Genomic DNA, 15974 nt, shown 5'->3' on the forward strand with positions numbered 1-15974 from the left:
TCATGTTAAAGTTGTTTGTGAAGTTTATAGGACTGTTTCGGGTATTCAGGGCTCTTTTCCTTGAAGATATTGAAGGTAAATCATTGAGATGTGTACATCTTTACCATGTTAGTAAATAACCCAACTCGCTTCCTGTATGACCGTGGTATGTATTGAATGCTGTTTGTGTTCACCAGGATGGATCCACAATGATCATCGAGGCTGCTAAGGGAGGCCACACTCAGGTGGTGAAGCTGCTACTGGAGTGGCCCAACAGGGTCCTCATGGCCAACTCACCTGACCTGCCGCAGATCAATGCTGCAGACTCCAACCACGAGGAGGTAAGCAAAGCAAACATCTTTCTGATAGGAAGTGTCTCGTGACCTTGTGTCATTAAGCTGCATAAACCATGATCTAGATTATTTAAAGGTTATTGTGCATTTCGTTATGTCATGCTGATGCTATGGTTATCAAAGATGAAGGTCATCTTCAAGCGAATTATGAAACAAGGATGTGTCATTTTTGCCAATTAATGTTGCATTTTTACATGAAACTTGTGTAATATTTTCAATGTTATTAAGTTGTCTTGATTGAGGTACAGGTCTGGAAGTAGATGGGGGTATGTTAAAAGTTAAACTTTGAAGAAATGGTGATAATATGGCTGCTTCTGTTGTTGCAAATAAAAGATATGTGTACTGATGATTTAGTAGAGAGTCATTTATTTTCTCTTGTGATCAGATGTAGTATTTAGGCTAAATAGTGACCTTGAATCTGTGAGGATGTGAACAGTGAACTTATATATCTTTTCTGTTACAGCAGCATAGAGTCCCTGTCCAAGGTCTTGCTAACATTGTCCCACCTAATGAGCCAGACTCGCAACCCTCACCTGTAAACTTTACACCAAATATCCAAGGTGTGTTGCTGTTCTTTCTGTGATTGTTTATGTTTCTTGTTTTGTTTTTTTGTTTAAAAAGAAATGGATTTCTGAGGGACATAGCTAAGGAAACACATCTAATTGTTTCATATTATTACATGCTAGACCCTCAAAAGCTGTTCATGTATTACTGCAATCAGTTTGAGACAACAGTCGATGTCAGATAATCTGATAAAAATAAACAACATATTCTTTACATTCGTTAACTGTCCACAGGAAAAAATCCTGATGTGATACGGCAGAACATGCAAAAATCTATTGCCAAGAGATGTTTGAACGGCCAAGTGGCCGAGGCCAAAGTGGGAAAGTCAAGCAATGCTGTGATAGCAGAGAGTCTGCAACAGTTGAACCATGATGGAGCAATGCTAGCCGATCTTGCCGAGGATAAGGCATCAGAGAAGGTGGAGGCTATCATTAACAACATCATGGCCAAAGAATTAATCAATACCACTCCAGCCACCAAAGAGGAGCAGATATTGAGGAAGCAGCAGATCCTGGAGGAGCTGCAGAAAGTGGAGCGAGAGCTGCAGGAGAAGGCCCAGGCTCAGCTCCTACTCAGTGCTCAGCAGCAGTTCGAGCAGCAACAACAACAGGTAAGACATGCAGGTATACTCACTGTGGAGGTGTTGAGGCAGCATGCATGGCATGAATGAGAATAGGGTGAAAATTATTAACCTGTCCCAGGCTTTGCTAGTTACAGGCTGCCAGGAGAAAGCTCACTGAAGTTACACATTTTGAGAGCAACGCTGAGGTGAGGTTGAAAGTCATAGTCATGTGAACCAGTATTGTTGATCAGTACCAAGAATAAGCTTGTTTTGTAACTCCCAAGTATCAATGCAGCTGCACAGATATGCAAACCCACCAAACCCACCCACACCCCCACACAACTCTAAAACTTCTTAATATCTTTAAGCAAATCTTGGCAGACATGTGGGGCTGATCTTGAAGTGGTGCCTTTTGCTATTTGTAGATTTTTATCCCACCGGCATGTAATGCGGTGGGATATAGTCGTCACCTCGTCCGTCTGTCCGTCCGTAATCATTTTGTTTCCTGATCATAACTCAAAGACCGTTCAATATTTTTTAACCAAAATTGGTAGATATGTCAAACATAACCTAAGGTGGTGCCTTTTGCTATTTACAGATTATTGTCATTTTTATTTTTCTCGGTTTCCATGGAAACCTTTTGGACTTAGTCTTAAAGAAGGGTGGGCTTCGTTTCCGGAGCATAACTCAAGAACCGTTCGGTATTTTTCAACAAAACTTGGTAGATATATCAAACAGATCCTAAAGTGGTGCCTTTTGCTATTTACAGATTTTTGGCATTTTTATTTTTCCCGGTTTCCATGGAAACGATTCGGACTTAGTCCCAGAAGTGAGGGGTGGGCTTCGTTTCCGGAGCATAACTCAAGAACAGTTCTATATTTTTCAACAAAACTTGGTAGATATATCAAACAGATCCTAAAGTTGTGCCTTTTGCTATTTGCAGATTTTTGGCATTTTTATTTTTCCCGGTTTCCATGGAAAGCGTTTCGCATAACTCGACTTAGTCCCCAAAAGTGAGGGTAGGCTTCCATGGAAAGCTTCGAGCACAAGGCTTCGTTTCCGAGCACAACTCGAAAACTTCTCAATGTCTTTCAGCAAAACTTGGCAGATATGTGAGGCAGATGCCAAAGTGGTGCCTTTTGCTATTTACAGATTTTTGTCATTTATTTTTTTGATGATTTCCATGGAAACGATTTGCACTTAGTCTAAAATCAAGCTGGACTTTAAGTAACTGTCAGATGCTTTGTTCTTTCAAAGATGTGGAGGCCGGGGGGATATGTCATCTTCTGATGACTCTTGTTTTCATTTTTATAATTCTCGGTTTCCATGGAAACGATTTGGACCTAGTCTAAAAAAAAAATCAAGCTGGACTTTGAGTTACTGTCAGATGATTTGTTCTTTCAAATATGTGGGGGCCAGGGGGATATGTCATCTTCTGATGACTCTTGTCTTGTTAATGGTTTAACTGGTTAATATTATATGCTGATGACTGCAGTTTTATTAAACATTTCTCTGGGGATACTTTGCTTTCATGTATTATTAATGATTTCTTGCAGGTGCTTGTTCAGACTGCAGCAAAAATCAAGAATGCAGCTCAGGCCAAGCAAGGAGAGAGGAAGGATGATGGATCTAGTCAGTCCCAGGCTCTTCCTGAGGGACTCGGCTTAAGTGGAGTCTCCTCCGACATTCAGTTTGCTAATGACATTGCTGCACAACTGCCAAAGCTTCTCACAAGTGCTGATCTCTCTGTCGCCACCCAGTCTCTTCTTCCTAACTACCCTGAAGCCTTTTTACAGCCGGGGCCACAACCTCCCAACAATGGAGCATCCAACAGTATAACCGAGCAGAGACATCAAGTGGGTAAACCATCGTCCCAGTCCAAAAGAAGTGGTAACACCAAAGGGTCAAGGACCAGTAAAATCCCACCAAGCACTCAGTCGTCAGCATTAAGTTCATCAACAGAGCATAATGGAGGTGAGGAGCATGGTCTCCATAGTTGTAGTGATGCCACAGGTCAGTTCTTACAGTAATATTGCTTTTGTATTTAATGTTTGCAATGATTGCAGTTCCTGTCTATGCTTTGTGAATGTTGGAAACCCTGTTGATCCAAAGTGACTTTTCCTTTTGATCAGTATTGATTAGCCACTGCTTTTGTGTAATTTCACTTTATACTATATGAAAGAAGTTCAAAAACACCCAGTGCTTTAACATTAAGACAGTAATTTGAAAAAATCAGTGTCCTTTATCTTATTTTAAGCTGTATATATGTAATGCAGAAAATGGGTACCCGGTGGGATAAGTCATGTGACTATAACGTTTAAGCACATCACAGGCAGCTAGGGTTATACGGGGTAATAATGAACTGTTGAACTCTGTTCCACCATACTTGTTTCGTAGAACTATGTAAAAATGCTTAATCCAAGTTTGTGTGTATCACTTTGAAATGGATCAATTACAGTAAAATTGACTTGTTTGTCTACGTTTGTTGGATCAAATTGTACTTTGTAGCCCACCATTATAAAACTGAAAGTATAAAAAGGCTTTTAACCACTTTTTGTGCTCAATGAACTTATGAAACCTTTGTGGTGATACATGACATAAGCTGAAGGCATAGGTGGCCCAATGGTGAATGTTGTGACAATTAAGTTTGTGCAGAGTTAATTCCCTTAGCTGTGCAAGGATCCACATTTGATTTTGAATTCCAGATTTACTCTGCTCTGAGTTAGAGTAAATACTCATTAACCAGTGCTTGCTGAAATAGGCAACAAGATGTATGAGGTCATCAGACCAGATGACTTGGTTCATTGTTTGTCATCATATCTTGCTGATGTGGAATGTTCCTCACAGTATTCATCACTGGCTTGTGTGGTAAAGGCACAATTGGTTATATTTTCATTTAGCTGGAATATTGCTGTAGCCTGGTTGTATTGTTGTAGCCTGGTGGTTAAAATGTTCGCTCGTCACGCCGAAGACCCGGGTTCGATTCCCCACATGGGTACAATGTGTGAAGCCCAATTCTGGTGTCCCCTGCCGTGATATTGCTGGAATATTGCTAAAAGCGACGCTAAACCATGCTCGCTGGCTCACTCACTCACTATATATTTGAGTTTGGCCTTCACTATGTAGTTGTGATGTGAGTAAATAGTGTGCAGTTTGACATTAAACCCAACTCCATCACTAACCTGCTATGTCCATGTACAGGGTCACAGTCTCAGGAGCAGTTCCAGCTGTCAGCCCCAGCACAAATTGCAATGGATGCTGTACAGAGACAACAGCTGCAGGTTCTTGCCCAGCAGCAGCAACAGCATCAGCAGCAGCTGCCACCACATATGATCCAACAGCTGCCTCAACAGCAAGACCAGCTTCTCCAGCAGATGCTGCAGCAACAGAATATACAACAACAGTATGTCCAACCGCTGCCGCAACATGCCTTGCAACAGCTCCTACCACAGTCCAGTCTCCAGCAGCAGGTAGGCTACATTGTCCCGGCTACTCTGCCTTGTAGCAGTACAAAATTGTACATGATAGAAACCCTGTGTGTACTCTGAGCTAGAAATGGTCCCAAGCATCCTATACTGAATGAGTCAGTGTGGTTGATGGTGTTTTATTGTACTCAAGCAAATATGCTGTTAATGATGGATGGATCCCTACAGCAAGGTTAGACTTCATCAGCAACCTAGGCAAATGGATCATATGACGAGGCATTGTCATCGTAGCCTGACAACGTGTATCATTACTCCTAATTTCAATCCATGAGTGATTTATCGTTGGGTGACATCAAGTTGCCAAGAGCAGCATTACATGACATACACCATAGGAAGTATAGGAAGATATCATGTTGCTGAAGAATTATGCTTACTGTTGCTTACTTTGGTTCTCTCCCAAAAATAATCCCATCTGCCCATGCTTGTAAAAAATGCTGACTTATGTAAATGTGTGTGTTCAATAAATTATATTTTTCAAATTTACCATTAGGCAAATATGTGTAATGTAAATAATATATGTCTCATTCAAGCTAATGTTTGAGTTCTGTTGAGAGAACGTTGAATGTGTTAAGTGATACATAAAGTGTATAATTGTTTTCTATACTGTTGACCCAGCAGCTGTTTACCCAACAGCAACAACAGCAGTTCCTCCAGCAACAACAGCAGGCACAACAACTTCTTCATCAGCAACTACAACAACAGCTGAAACAACAACCTGCAAACAGTAACAGCAAGCAGCAACATGTCCGGAAACAACAACGGGTTGCTCCGAACCCAGGAGAAGAGTCAACTCAGGGGAACATGCCAATACTGGGCTCACCACCACCATCCACACCGATGACGCCCAACCCCTCTCCTGCCTCCCCACAAAGTCTAACCCCTCTGTACCCCTCAGTGGAAGTGGATGTGGATGCTGTCACAGAAAGTAACCATGACACTGCTCTCACTCTGGCTTGTGCTGGTGGGCATGCGGAACTCGTCAGTTTGTTGCTGTCCAAGGGATCAGACATCGAACATAGGGACAAGAAAGGTGGGTAACATCCTTGCCCGAAAAGAATATTGTATGGTACATGTAAGAAGGGCGAATCATGATTGATTTGTGAGCACAAAATCTCACCCTGCCCTCATTACTGAAGTATATGTTTTGTGTAAATTTGTTACTTTCCCCCCAAAATGGCATCATGAAGGAGATTATAGTCAACGTCTCGTCTGTCCACCCATTATCATTCCGTTTCCAGAGCATAACTTAAAAAACATTTGATATTTTCAGCAAAAATTGGTATATTTATCAAACAGAATTTAAAGTGGTGCCTTTTGCTATTTACAGATTTTTTGTATTTTTATTTTTCTGGATTTCCATGGAAACAACTTGGACTCAGTCCCAAAACAGGGGTGGATTTCATTTCCGTAGCATAACTAAAACATCACTCAATATTTATCAATAAAACTTGTCAGATATATGAGGAAGATCCCAGAGTGTAGCCTTTTGCTGTTTGCCGATTTTCGACATATTTACTTTTCTCGGTTTCCATGGAAACAATTTGGACTTAGACTGAAAAAATCAAGTTGGACTTGAAGTAACTGTCAGATTGTTCTTTCAAATTTGTGAGGTCATCTTGTGATGACTCTTGTTTGTTGGACATTAGGGGTTTTATTTTCGTCAGGAAGATCACACTTTCCATCTTGGTATAATATCATGACTGCCCTCTAATTGTATAATAATAGTTACTTGTTATCTACCTTGTTGTGACTGATGTTCCTTTGTGGCAGGGTTCACCCCTCTGATCCTGGCTGCCACTGCTGGTCATGTGGATGTGGTGGAGATTCTGCTGGACCATGGTGCTGACATCGAGGCTCAGTCAGAGAGAACAAAGGACACTCCCCTCTCCCTCGCCTGCTCAGGGGGCAGATACGAGGTAACAACCACATTAAGCAGTACTTGAAATTAATGGGGTACATGGATTTGTATATTGGTGTTGTTTGCATATATAAGTATTAGATATTTAATTTTATGGTCATGACAAGGATCATTTTACTTTCATCTTTTGACAGGATATCTTAGTAATCATTACCAAATTAGAAAAGAAAATGTAGGGTATATATTGGACCATCCTAGAAAAGGGAGCAATCTGAAACATTATATATTAGACAATTATTAAGAGCATTCGTGCTCAACGTGAATCAACGACTAGTGTGGGTTTTTATCACACAGAAACTGTTGTAAGGCTGTATTTGGAAGTATACTGTAAACCTTGTACCTCCAGGTTGTGGAGTTGCTCTTAGCCCCGAGGAGCCAACAAGGAGCACCGTAACGTGTCTGACTATACTCCACTCAGCCTGGCTGCATCTGGAGGCTACGTTAACATCATCAAGCTCCTCCTGTCTCACGGGGCAGAAATAAACTCAAGGTTTGTGGATTCTAGATGATAACCTTTGTGTCAGTGAGAAAAGGGTTCAGAACTAGCGGTAATGTTATAATCATTGAAAGAAATGTGATGACTTCAAGCACTTACAATAAATAAACTTCCAAGAGATATTAGCCTGAGATGTCATCACTGAATATTGTGAAACTATGAATGAAGGTGTGAATTATGTATTGTTAAGGTATGGAGACTTCAATGATTTGGATTTTGTTCCTTTGTACTTTGTAAAATCCATGTATTCTTTGCAGAACTGGGAGCAAACTGGGCATTTCTCCATTAATGTTGGCAGCCATGAATGGGCACACAGCTGCAGTCAAGTTGTTACTGGATATGGGCAGCGACATCAACGCTCAGGTACTGGCAATAGTGGAACACTTTAAAAGTGATTAATTGTGTCCTTCACAAACCCTTTGTATTGGGATCTTTCAACCAGTCTTGAGTTATGGCTACCAACTGAAATGGAGTTTCAAAATTAAAAATTGCTTGTTTTTCCATTGCAGATTGAGACAAATCGAAACACAGCATTGACACTGGCATGCTTTCAGGGAAGACACGAGGTTGTCAGCTTGCTTGTCGACAGAAAAGCTAACATTGAGCACAGGGCTAAGGTAATAGATTTGTTATATAGTCGACGCCTTGTCTGTCCCTCCGTTCGTAATATTTCCGGAGCATAAGTCAAAAACAGTTCAATATTTTTCTGCATAAATTGGTAGATATATCAAACAGAAGTTTAAGTGGTGTCTTTTGCTATTTACAGATTTTTGTGATTTACTATTTTCTTGGTTTCCATGGAATCGATTCAGACTTAGTCTCAATAGGGAGGGGTGGGCTTCGTTTCCGGAGCACAACTCGAAAACGGTTCTATATCTTTCAACAAAACTTGGCAAATATATGAAACAGATCTTGAAGAGGTACCTTTTGCTATTTACAGATATTTGGCATTTTAATTTTTTCGATTTCCATGGAAACGATTTGGACTTAGTCTAAAAAAAATATCAAGCTGGACTTTCTGTAACTGACACAGATCTTGAAGTGGTGCCTTTTGCTATTTGCAGATTTTTGTCAGTTTTATTTTTCTCAGTTTCCATGGAAATGTTTTGGACTTCGTCTTAAAGGGAGGTGTGGTCTTCGTTTCCAAAACTAAACTAAAAAAACTTTCAATATTTTTTTGCAAAACTAGGTAGAGCCAAGCTTCTGGTGAAGCTGGACTTTCAGTAACCGTCAGATGATTTGTTCTTTTAAAAATGTGGGGGCCGGAGGGATATGTCATCTTCTGATGACTCTTGTTTTTAGATTGCCAGCGCTTCTTTTAACTCTAAATCAACATTAGCTAACCAAATGCCTAATTAAAAGTTGAATGTTGGACAACATACTACTAGAAACGTGATGTTTGATATTTGGAACAGTCCAAAGAAACATCACCATTTCCCTATTGGCAAGTTTTAATTCCTGCCTATGATTTTCCAGACTGGTCTAACACCACTGATGGAAGCTGCATCTGGTGGCTATGTGGAGGTTGGGAGGGTGCTGCTGGAGAGAGGAGCTGATGTCAACGCCCCACCCGTACCCTCCTCTAGAGACACCGCCCTTACCATTGCAGCTGATAAGGGACACTACCGGTTTGTGGAACTGCTTCTGCACAGGGGGGCGGCTGTTGATGTCAAGAACAAGAAGGGAAACTCACCTCTGTGGTTGGCTTGCAATGGTAAGGACAGGTGGTTCTTGAAGCTGCTTGTGATAATTAGTGGAACTGATAACTGGTGGAAAATATTGTAATTAATCTTTACATGTAAGGTTATGTAGGCATATAATTTAGAAACAAAAACTTGAGTAGTGAATGATGTATGGCCAAGGTGTTTCATCAATAACCAAATTACATAATATTGTGTAGTTCATGGTCAAGAGAGGCAAATAATTGTCAAGGGTGATCCAACTTGTGTCTTGGTAGATGCACGTCATAATATCCTAATTTCACAGACCAATGCACACGATGTCTGTCGCTGGATAGTCTGGTCCAGACTGGTTATGTACAGACTGCGGTATATAGGTGGAATATTACTGAGTGCTGCATTAAAACCAACAATTACATTATTCATTCATTCTTCCTTCAGGAGGTCACTTGGATGTGGTACAGTTGTTGGTGACATCAGCAGCTGATATTGACAGTCAGGACAATCGCAAGGTATCTTGCTTAATGGCTGCATTTCGAAAAGGCCACATCAAAGTAGTCAAGTGGATGGTGAAGCATGTCAGTCAGTTTCCCTCCGACCAGGAGCTACAGCGCTACATTGCTACAGTCACCGATAAGGTAAGGATGAAAGCTATACAGTCACCGATAAGGTAAGGATGAAAGATATGAAACTTTAGAATGGAATGCCACAAGCTTTAAAGTATACAGTATGATTTTCACACCTTGATGTGAGTGTATTTGTCTAAAATTATTCAAAATAGTACCTATTACACATAGAATTCCAATCCATTGCCCAAAACTGTCGTGGCAATAAAGTTAATGCTATTCCCATATTTCACACATTTACATGTATACATTTACAATCATAGCTGTACAAGATCATTTTGTAGCCTTGTGGTTACTTTTTTTAAGCATTATGGTGAAAGCCTTGGTTCAATCCAAACAGGGCAATGGGGTAGCCTAGTGGTTAAAGTGTTCACTCATGATGCCGAAGACCTGGGTGTCACTTACCATGATTTTGCTGGAATATTACTAAAAGGGATGTGAACCCAACTCACTCAAGTAGTTCAGAATAGTACTCAGGTACCTTATAGACATTTCTACTTGGAGCAGCTAGAATGAAATGTGGTAGGATGATTTTTGGATGAAAATATTTGAATACCAACAGTAGATGAACTACTTAAATGTACATGTTACCTTGTATGAAGCCAGGTAAATTGTAGGCCATTGTGATACAGCAGGCGATGACTTGGAACACATGTACTAGGAATGTATTAGAAGGTGTTTGTGACTATTGTGTTAGAGATGTATGTTTTCTACTCCAAGGAGCTGCAGAAGAAGTGTCAACAGTGTATGGAGATCATTGTAAATGCGAAGGACCGTCAGGCAGCAGAGGCCAACAAAAACGCAACCATCTTACTGGAGGAGATTGACAAGGAGAGGCAGGTGGAAGAGAACAAAAAAGCTCAGGCAGCCAAGAAACGAGAACGCAGAAGGAAGAAAAGGAAAGAGAAAATGGAAAAGGACAAGGAAAAGGACTCAAGGTTTGTTAAGAAGATGATTAAGGCCATGTTGGACTGACGAAGGGTAAATGTTACATAGGGAATGTAGTCTTTATATTATATTTTATCAGCACTATGTTTCAGAATGGCTTGGCCATTACATGGATGGGCACATAAACATCTGAGTTTAAACAGAGCTTAGATTAATAAAGATGTCAGAATAGATAAAGCAGATTCCCATAAGCAATCCCTAATATGGAATATTGAAATATTACTATTGTTTTCAGCAGTAAGAACTCCTCCCCAGAACCCGAGAGTGTGGAGACTGAGGAGATTCCCTTGGAGAAGGAAGAAGAAGAGGAGGAGGAAGAGATACCCTTAGAACCACCATCAGCAACAACAACCTCCACTATCGGTAGGAAAATTGACTGTGTAACATAGCACTGTGTGCAATCTTTGAGATTATATTTGACTGGAATTTGCATAATTTTGCCTGATTTTTATCCCCCACAGCGTGTTTTACAGGGGGTATTAAAATGGATTCCGTCCGTGCACATTTGTCTTTTCCAGAGCTGAACTCTAAAACCGTTCAATATTTCTTCACCAAACTTGGCACATAGATAGATCTGACGGTGTACTGGTGCCTTTTGGTAGTTTTGGAATTCTGAGTAAAACATTTTTGGCGTTTCCATGGCAACAAGTTCGACTTAGCCTGAAATTGGTGGTAGTGCTCTTTTCCGGAGCTGAACTCTAAAACCGTTCAATGTTTCTTCACCAAACTTGACACATACATAGATCTGGTGGTGTGCTGGTGCCTTTTGGTAGTTTTGGATTTCTGAATAAAATATTTTGGCCATTTCCATGGCAACAAGTTTGACATAGACTGAAATTGGTGATAGTGCTCCTTTCTGGAGCAGAACTTTAAAAACCTTTCAATACTCTCCTTCCACTTTTCTATGTACTAACCTAAGTATTTGACGTAATCATAACTCGTAGACATAATCAAGAAGAGTAATTTACCATTGCGGGGGATATTGATGACTTTTTCTTCTTGTTATACTTGTTTTAGAAACAGTATCATCATAATTATTATTACCCATTGTATTCATGACAGTAAGCTAGTATTCTTTGCTGAGGAATGGTTGTCACCTCAAATTGTGTAGGTGCTAGATGTGCTGTGATATAGTTGATACAATGATGCTTGTAGTGTAAATGAGTAATTGGTCATTGCAATATTTTATGGGAATGTTTTGTCACAGGAACAACACTGACATCAAACACAGAACCCAAGAACAGTCGCAAAAATGGAACCCTGGTCCCAAGCTCCAGCACAATGGAGTCCCGCAAGAACAAGCGCAACAAGAGTCGTCAAGAGCGTGAGAGAGAAACTCCCCCTGAGTCAGCTGAACCACGAGTTCCTATTGTCACCCCCACCATTGCATGTCTGGTTACCAGCATTATGACTACCACTGTTACGACCACTACAAGCCGAGTGAACATAACATTGGGAAGGCAGGCACATGCTGGGCACCACCGAGAGAGAGATCGAGATAGAGAGGGACGGAGGAAGAAGAATAACAACAACAACAACCAGGACCTGGTGATTAAGTCAGCAGGTTCATTGCAATGTTAGTACCTTCTCTTATTTGTTCATGGTTCAGATTTTTGTTTGAAAAACTGGTCAACGTTCAGCTTCTAGTTTTTCTTTCCCTTAAGATTATTGATTATGATAACAGATTGATAAATTTTAGCTTCTGTTTACACAGATATTTATTGTTTGTTTGTTTGTTTGTGTTTTCTTCTAACTCATACAACAATGCTCTTTAGATATGAGAAGTCATGTGTGTAAACTGTGAAGAAAGCATGGTTTCAATATCCACATTTCCACATTTTCAGTTCACTCGCCAGGGATAGGGGATCTGGATGATTTCGGGTCTGTGCCAAAGATATCTGAAAAGGAGATTGAAAAACTTACTAAGACTAAGAACAATGTGTAAGTAATTCTTTGTTAAAGTCTTTCATGGTGTTCATATATTAGGTGTATGTAATCAAATTGTTTGGCAGAGGTGATGATTGTTTAGTGATCTGTACAATATGTTCAGTTTTTAACCTGCCGGATGGAATTGAGGTTGCATAAGTGCAATAAGCCACTTATTTACTTGTGCAAAAACTATTTGCTTGCATGATAAAGATTATATTGCTGACTTAGTGTATCACAGAACATGTAAACAATCCTTGGCCATCATTTACTCAGTCACTCAGAACACTGCGCAATGTGATGGGAAACATTTGACAAGTAGCAGTGTACAAATCACCTGATATAAAACAAAACAACAACTGTGGGTGCATGTGGCAGTGCAGAGTCGTGTAACTTGGGTATGCCAGAAATCTATGATCATGGGTTTGATTCTTGGTTTGTCCAGATTAAGTTTCTAGGTCTGTAGGCACCTTATTTGTGCACAGTGGTTCCAGCTGCATGACTTCGGACCTTTCTCCCACATCAGCCCAAGATGCACTTTGATGTAGCTTTGGTTTTAAACCAAATTTGCTCATTTGTGGGGGAAAAAATTCACACCCACTACCACAGTGGGGTGTGACTAAGATTGAAAGTATATCTGTGTGTTTGATGAGAGTGTGTGTACAATATAGCACTGTGTTTACAGACAACAGCCATCTCCTCTGACGAGCAAGGAAAATCTTGGTCACCACCATGAGAAGCCCTCAGCAGCAGACATGTCCCCCAACACCCTGTCCTTGAAATCTACACCTGTCATTGCAAGTCCCAAGCGGGGGCAGAAGAAGGAGGAGGGCTGGAAGGAGGTCATGAGAAAGTAAGTTTTAGACATTACGTTTAGCACTTTTTAATTGCTAGATCTTAGGGTATCATTGTCATCAGCAAAGCTTACTAGCCTCAAAAATTCTCAATACTGGCTTTGAAATATTGCATAAAAATTTTCAGAGTGCATTATGGTTGTACGTAGTGTTACAAGCTTTTTTTGATTAGTAAGACAAGAAAAGACAGCGTTACTATAAATGTTGTTTTGCTTTTGGATAAACAGTATACAGTACACAGATTCTGAATCAAAGCTTTGATGTATGTTATTATCCCCCGCCGTGCGTTTAGCGCGAAGCGGGTGATATAGTATTAGGCTCTGTCCGTCCGTACGTACGAATTGGATTATCTTAAGAACCGTTAACTAGATTCTTTTCATATTTGGTGCCTAGGTTCATCACAGTATAAGAAAGGTCCCAGTCAGGTTTGGTGACCTTGACCTTCATTTCAAGGGCGCATGGCCCAGTCGATTTTGGTGACCTTCACTTAATTTTCAAGGTCAACGACGACACTGAAGGTTTCAGTATGTTAACCTGCATGTAAAGATTTTCAGCTAGATATCTCAAGAACAGTTCACTGGATTTTCTCCATAGACTTTCAAGATTTCCCTTGAATGTTTTTCAATAGGCAATTATTACTATTTTTGCATATTTCATACACTAAGACATTCATGTCACAGTCAAAGTCAGTCTTGAAAATATTTGTGCATTTGAACAACTACAGAACAAGATATCAAGAGAGATTGACTGGTCATGTTTTTGTTGACATTTAACTTCATCTTAAATTACCATCTTCACTGTCATTACTTTTTAAGTTTGATTTGATAATTTACGGTGGGGGATTATGTCACCTTAGTGACAATGCTTGTGCTACATTAAAATACCAGATCAATAGGAACGCGTATGTCCTATGACTATCTAACTATAAATATGACAATCTTGTTTGTGCAAGTTGTTTTGATTGTGAAGTTTCACCAATTTTATTACACATTTCAGATCCAAGAAGGTGTCGGTTCCTTCCAATGCCATCAGCCGTGTGATAGGCCGAGGTGGCTGCAACATCAATGCCATCCGGGAGGTGTCCGGAGCCCATGTGGAGGTGGAGAAGCCTAAAGGCTCTGGGGAAAGAGTTATAACAATCAAGTAAGTCATTGATGCTATTTATTCCCCGCAACGCGTTTTGCAGGGGGTATTAAAATGGACTCACTCCGTCCGTGCGTCCGTGCATAACTTTAAAACGTTCAATATTTCTTCACCAAACATGGCACATAGATAGATCTGATGGTCTACTGGTGCCTTTTGGTAGTTTTGGATTTCTGAATGAAATACTTTTGGCGATTCCTTGGCAACAAGTTTCACTTTGACTGATATTGGTGGTAGTGCCCTTTTCCGGAGCAGGACTTTAAAACCATGCAATATTTCTTTGCCATACTGGGCACATAGATAGATCTGGTGGTCTACTGGTGCCTTTTGGTAGTTTTGGATTTCTGAATAAAATACTTTTGGCGTTTCCTTGGCAACAAGTTTCACTTTGACTGATATTGGTGGTAGTGCCCTTTTCCGGAGCAGGACTTAAAAACCGTTCATTGTTTCGTCACCAAATTTCAAACAGGTAGGTCTAGTGGTGAACTGGTGCCTTTTGGTAGTTTTGGATTTCTTAATAAAATTTCTTTTTTGTGTGTGTTTCCATGGCAACAATTTTGGCTTCAACTGAATTTGGTGGTAGTGCTCCTTTCTGGAGCAGAACTTTGAAACCTTTCAGTACTCTCCTTCCACTTTGCTATATACACACCAAAACATTTGACATAATCATAACTCGGAGACATATTCATGAAGAATATTTTGCCATTGTGGGGGATATTAATGACTTTTCTTCTTATTCCTAAACATCTGAATTTCCTTAGCTAATGTCTCTTCTTCACAAAGAGAAGTACATTAGTGCATTCTCTCCCATGAAGTGGGAGGGAGATATAGGTTGTGGCTCCATTCATCCATCCATCCGCGATAATACAGACAGATTTTCTCCAAAACAGTTATATATAGGGAAACCAAAGTTGACATGTGTTTTAAGGACATGAATGCCTTGATGGAGTTCAAAAATGAAAACCGTGTTACAGTTTGTTACAGTTATGGCCCATGTCATGCGTTTCTTGACTTAATGCATGCTATCCCAAATTGGAACAGATTCTCTCATTGAACAGCTTGTTTATCGCTATTTGTAGGAAGAATGAATAGTTGTCAAAAAAGGAACAGAACACTGTGGCGGGGATATTGATGACCATGTCTTCTGGTTGAATTTATATACTATTTGCCCATGAGGTTTTTCTGTTCATGAGATGTTATTCCTGTTTGTTGTTTCAAAATACCAATTTTTTATATCGCAGGATTTCCTTAACTCTTTTCTTCCCTCTTGTAAGATTGTCTGTGGTCTTGTCTCCCTAAAGTCTGAGTTTATGACAGTGGTGAAGTATCATAGGTGTAGAATGAGGTTATCTTCCTGTAAGTTATGTAGCATGCATACTTTTAGACCTAGAACAAACATAGCTTTATTCAAGTAAGACTCTAATACATGTGCTTTTTGTCT

General features: G+C 40.1%; 1 protein-coding gene across 1 annotated transcript in view; it reads left to right on the top strand.

Annotated features, from left to right (window-relative positions):
- The window catches only part of LOC124291818 (ankyrin repeat and KH domain-containing protein 1-like), a 41995-nt gene that overhangs the window by 25172 nt on the left and 849 nt on the right, over positions 1 to 15974 (top strand). The window contains 19 exon segments of the mRNA XM_046728896.1: positions 177 to 320; positions 796 to 892; positions 1130 to 1506; positions 3015 to 3471; positions 4660 to 4928; positions 5559 to 5973; positions 6714 to 6859; positions 7208 to 7228; positions 7230 to 7351; positions 7615 to 7720; positions 7867 to 7974; positions 8834 to 9071; positions 9478 to 9674; positions 10383 to 10600; positions 10846 to 10973; positions 11818 to 12186; positions 12455 to 12551; positions 13222 to 13389; positions 14387 to 14533. Coding sequence (XP_046584852.1) covers positions 177 to 320; positions 796 to 892; positions 1130 to 1506; positions 3015 to 3471; positions 4660 to 4928; positions 5559 to 5973; positions 6714 to 6859; positions 7208 to 7228; positions 7230 to 7351; positions 7615 to 7720; positions 7867 to 7974; positions 8834 to 9071; positions 9478 to 9674; positions 10383 to 10600; positions 10846 to 10973; positions 11818 to 12186; positions 12455 to 12551; positions 13222 to 13389; positions 14387 to 14533 — 3824 coding nt within the window.

Source organism: Haliotis rubra, unplaced genomic scaffold (assembly GCF_003918875.1).
Source record: "Haliotis rubra isolate DU_JTF1 unplaced genomic scaffold, ASM391887v1 Scf5, whole genome shotgun sequence".
NCBI classification, from domain to species: domain Eukaryota; kingdom Metazoa; phylum Mollusca; class Gastropoda; order Lepetellida; family Haliotidae; genus Haliotis; species Haliotis rubra.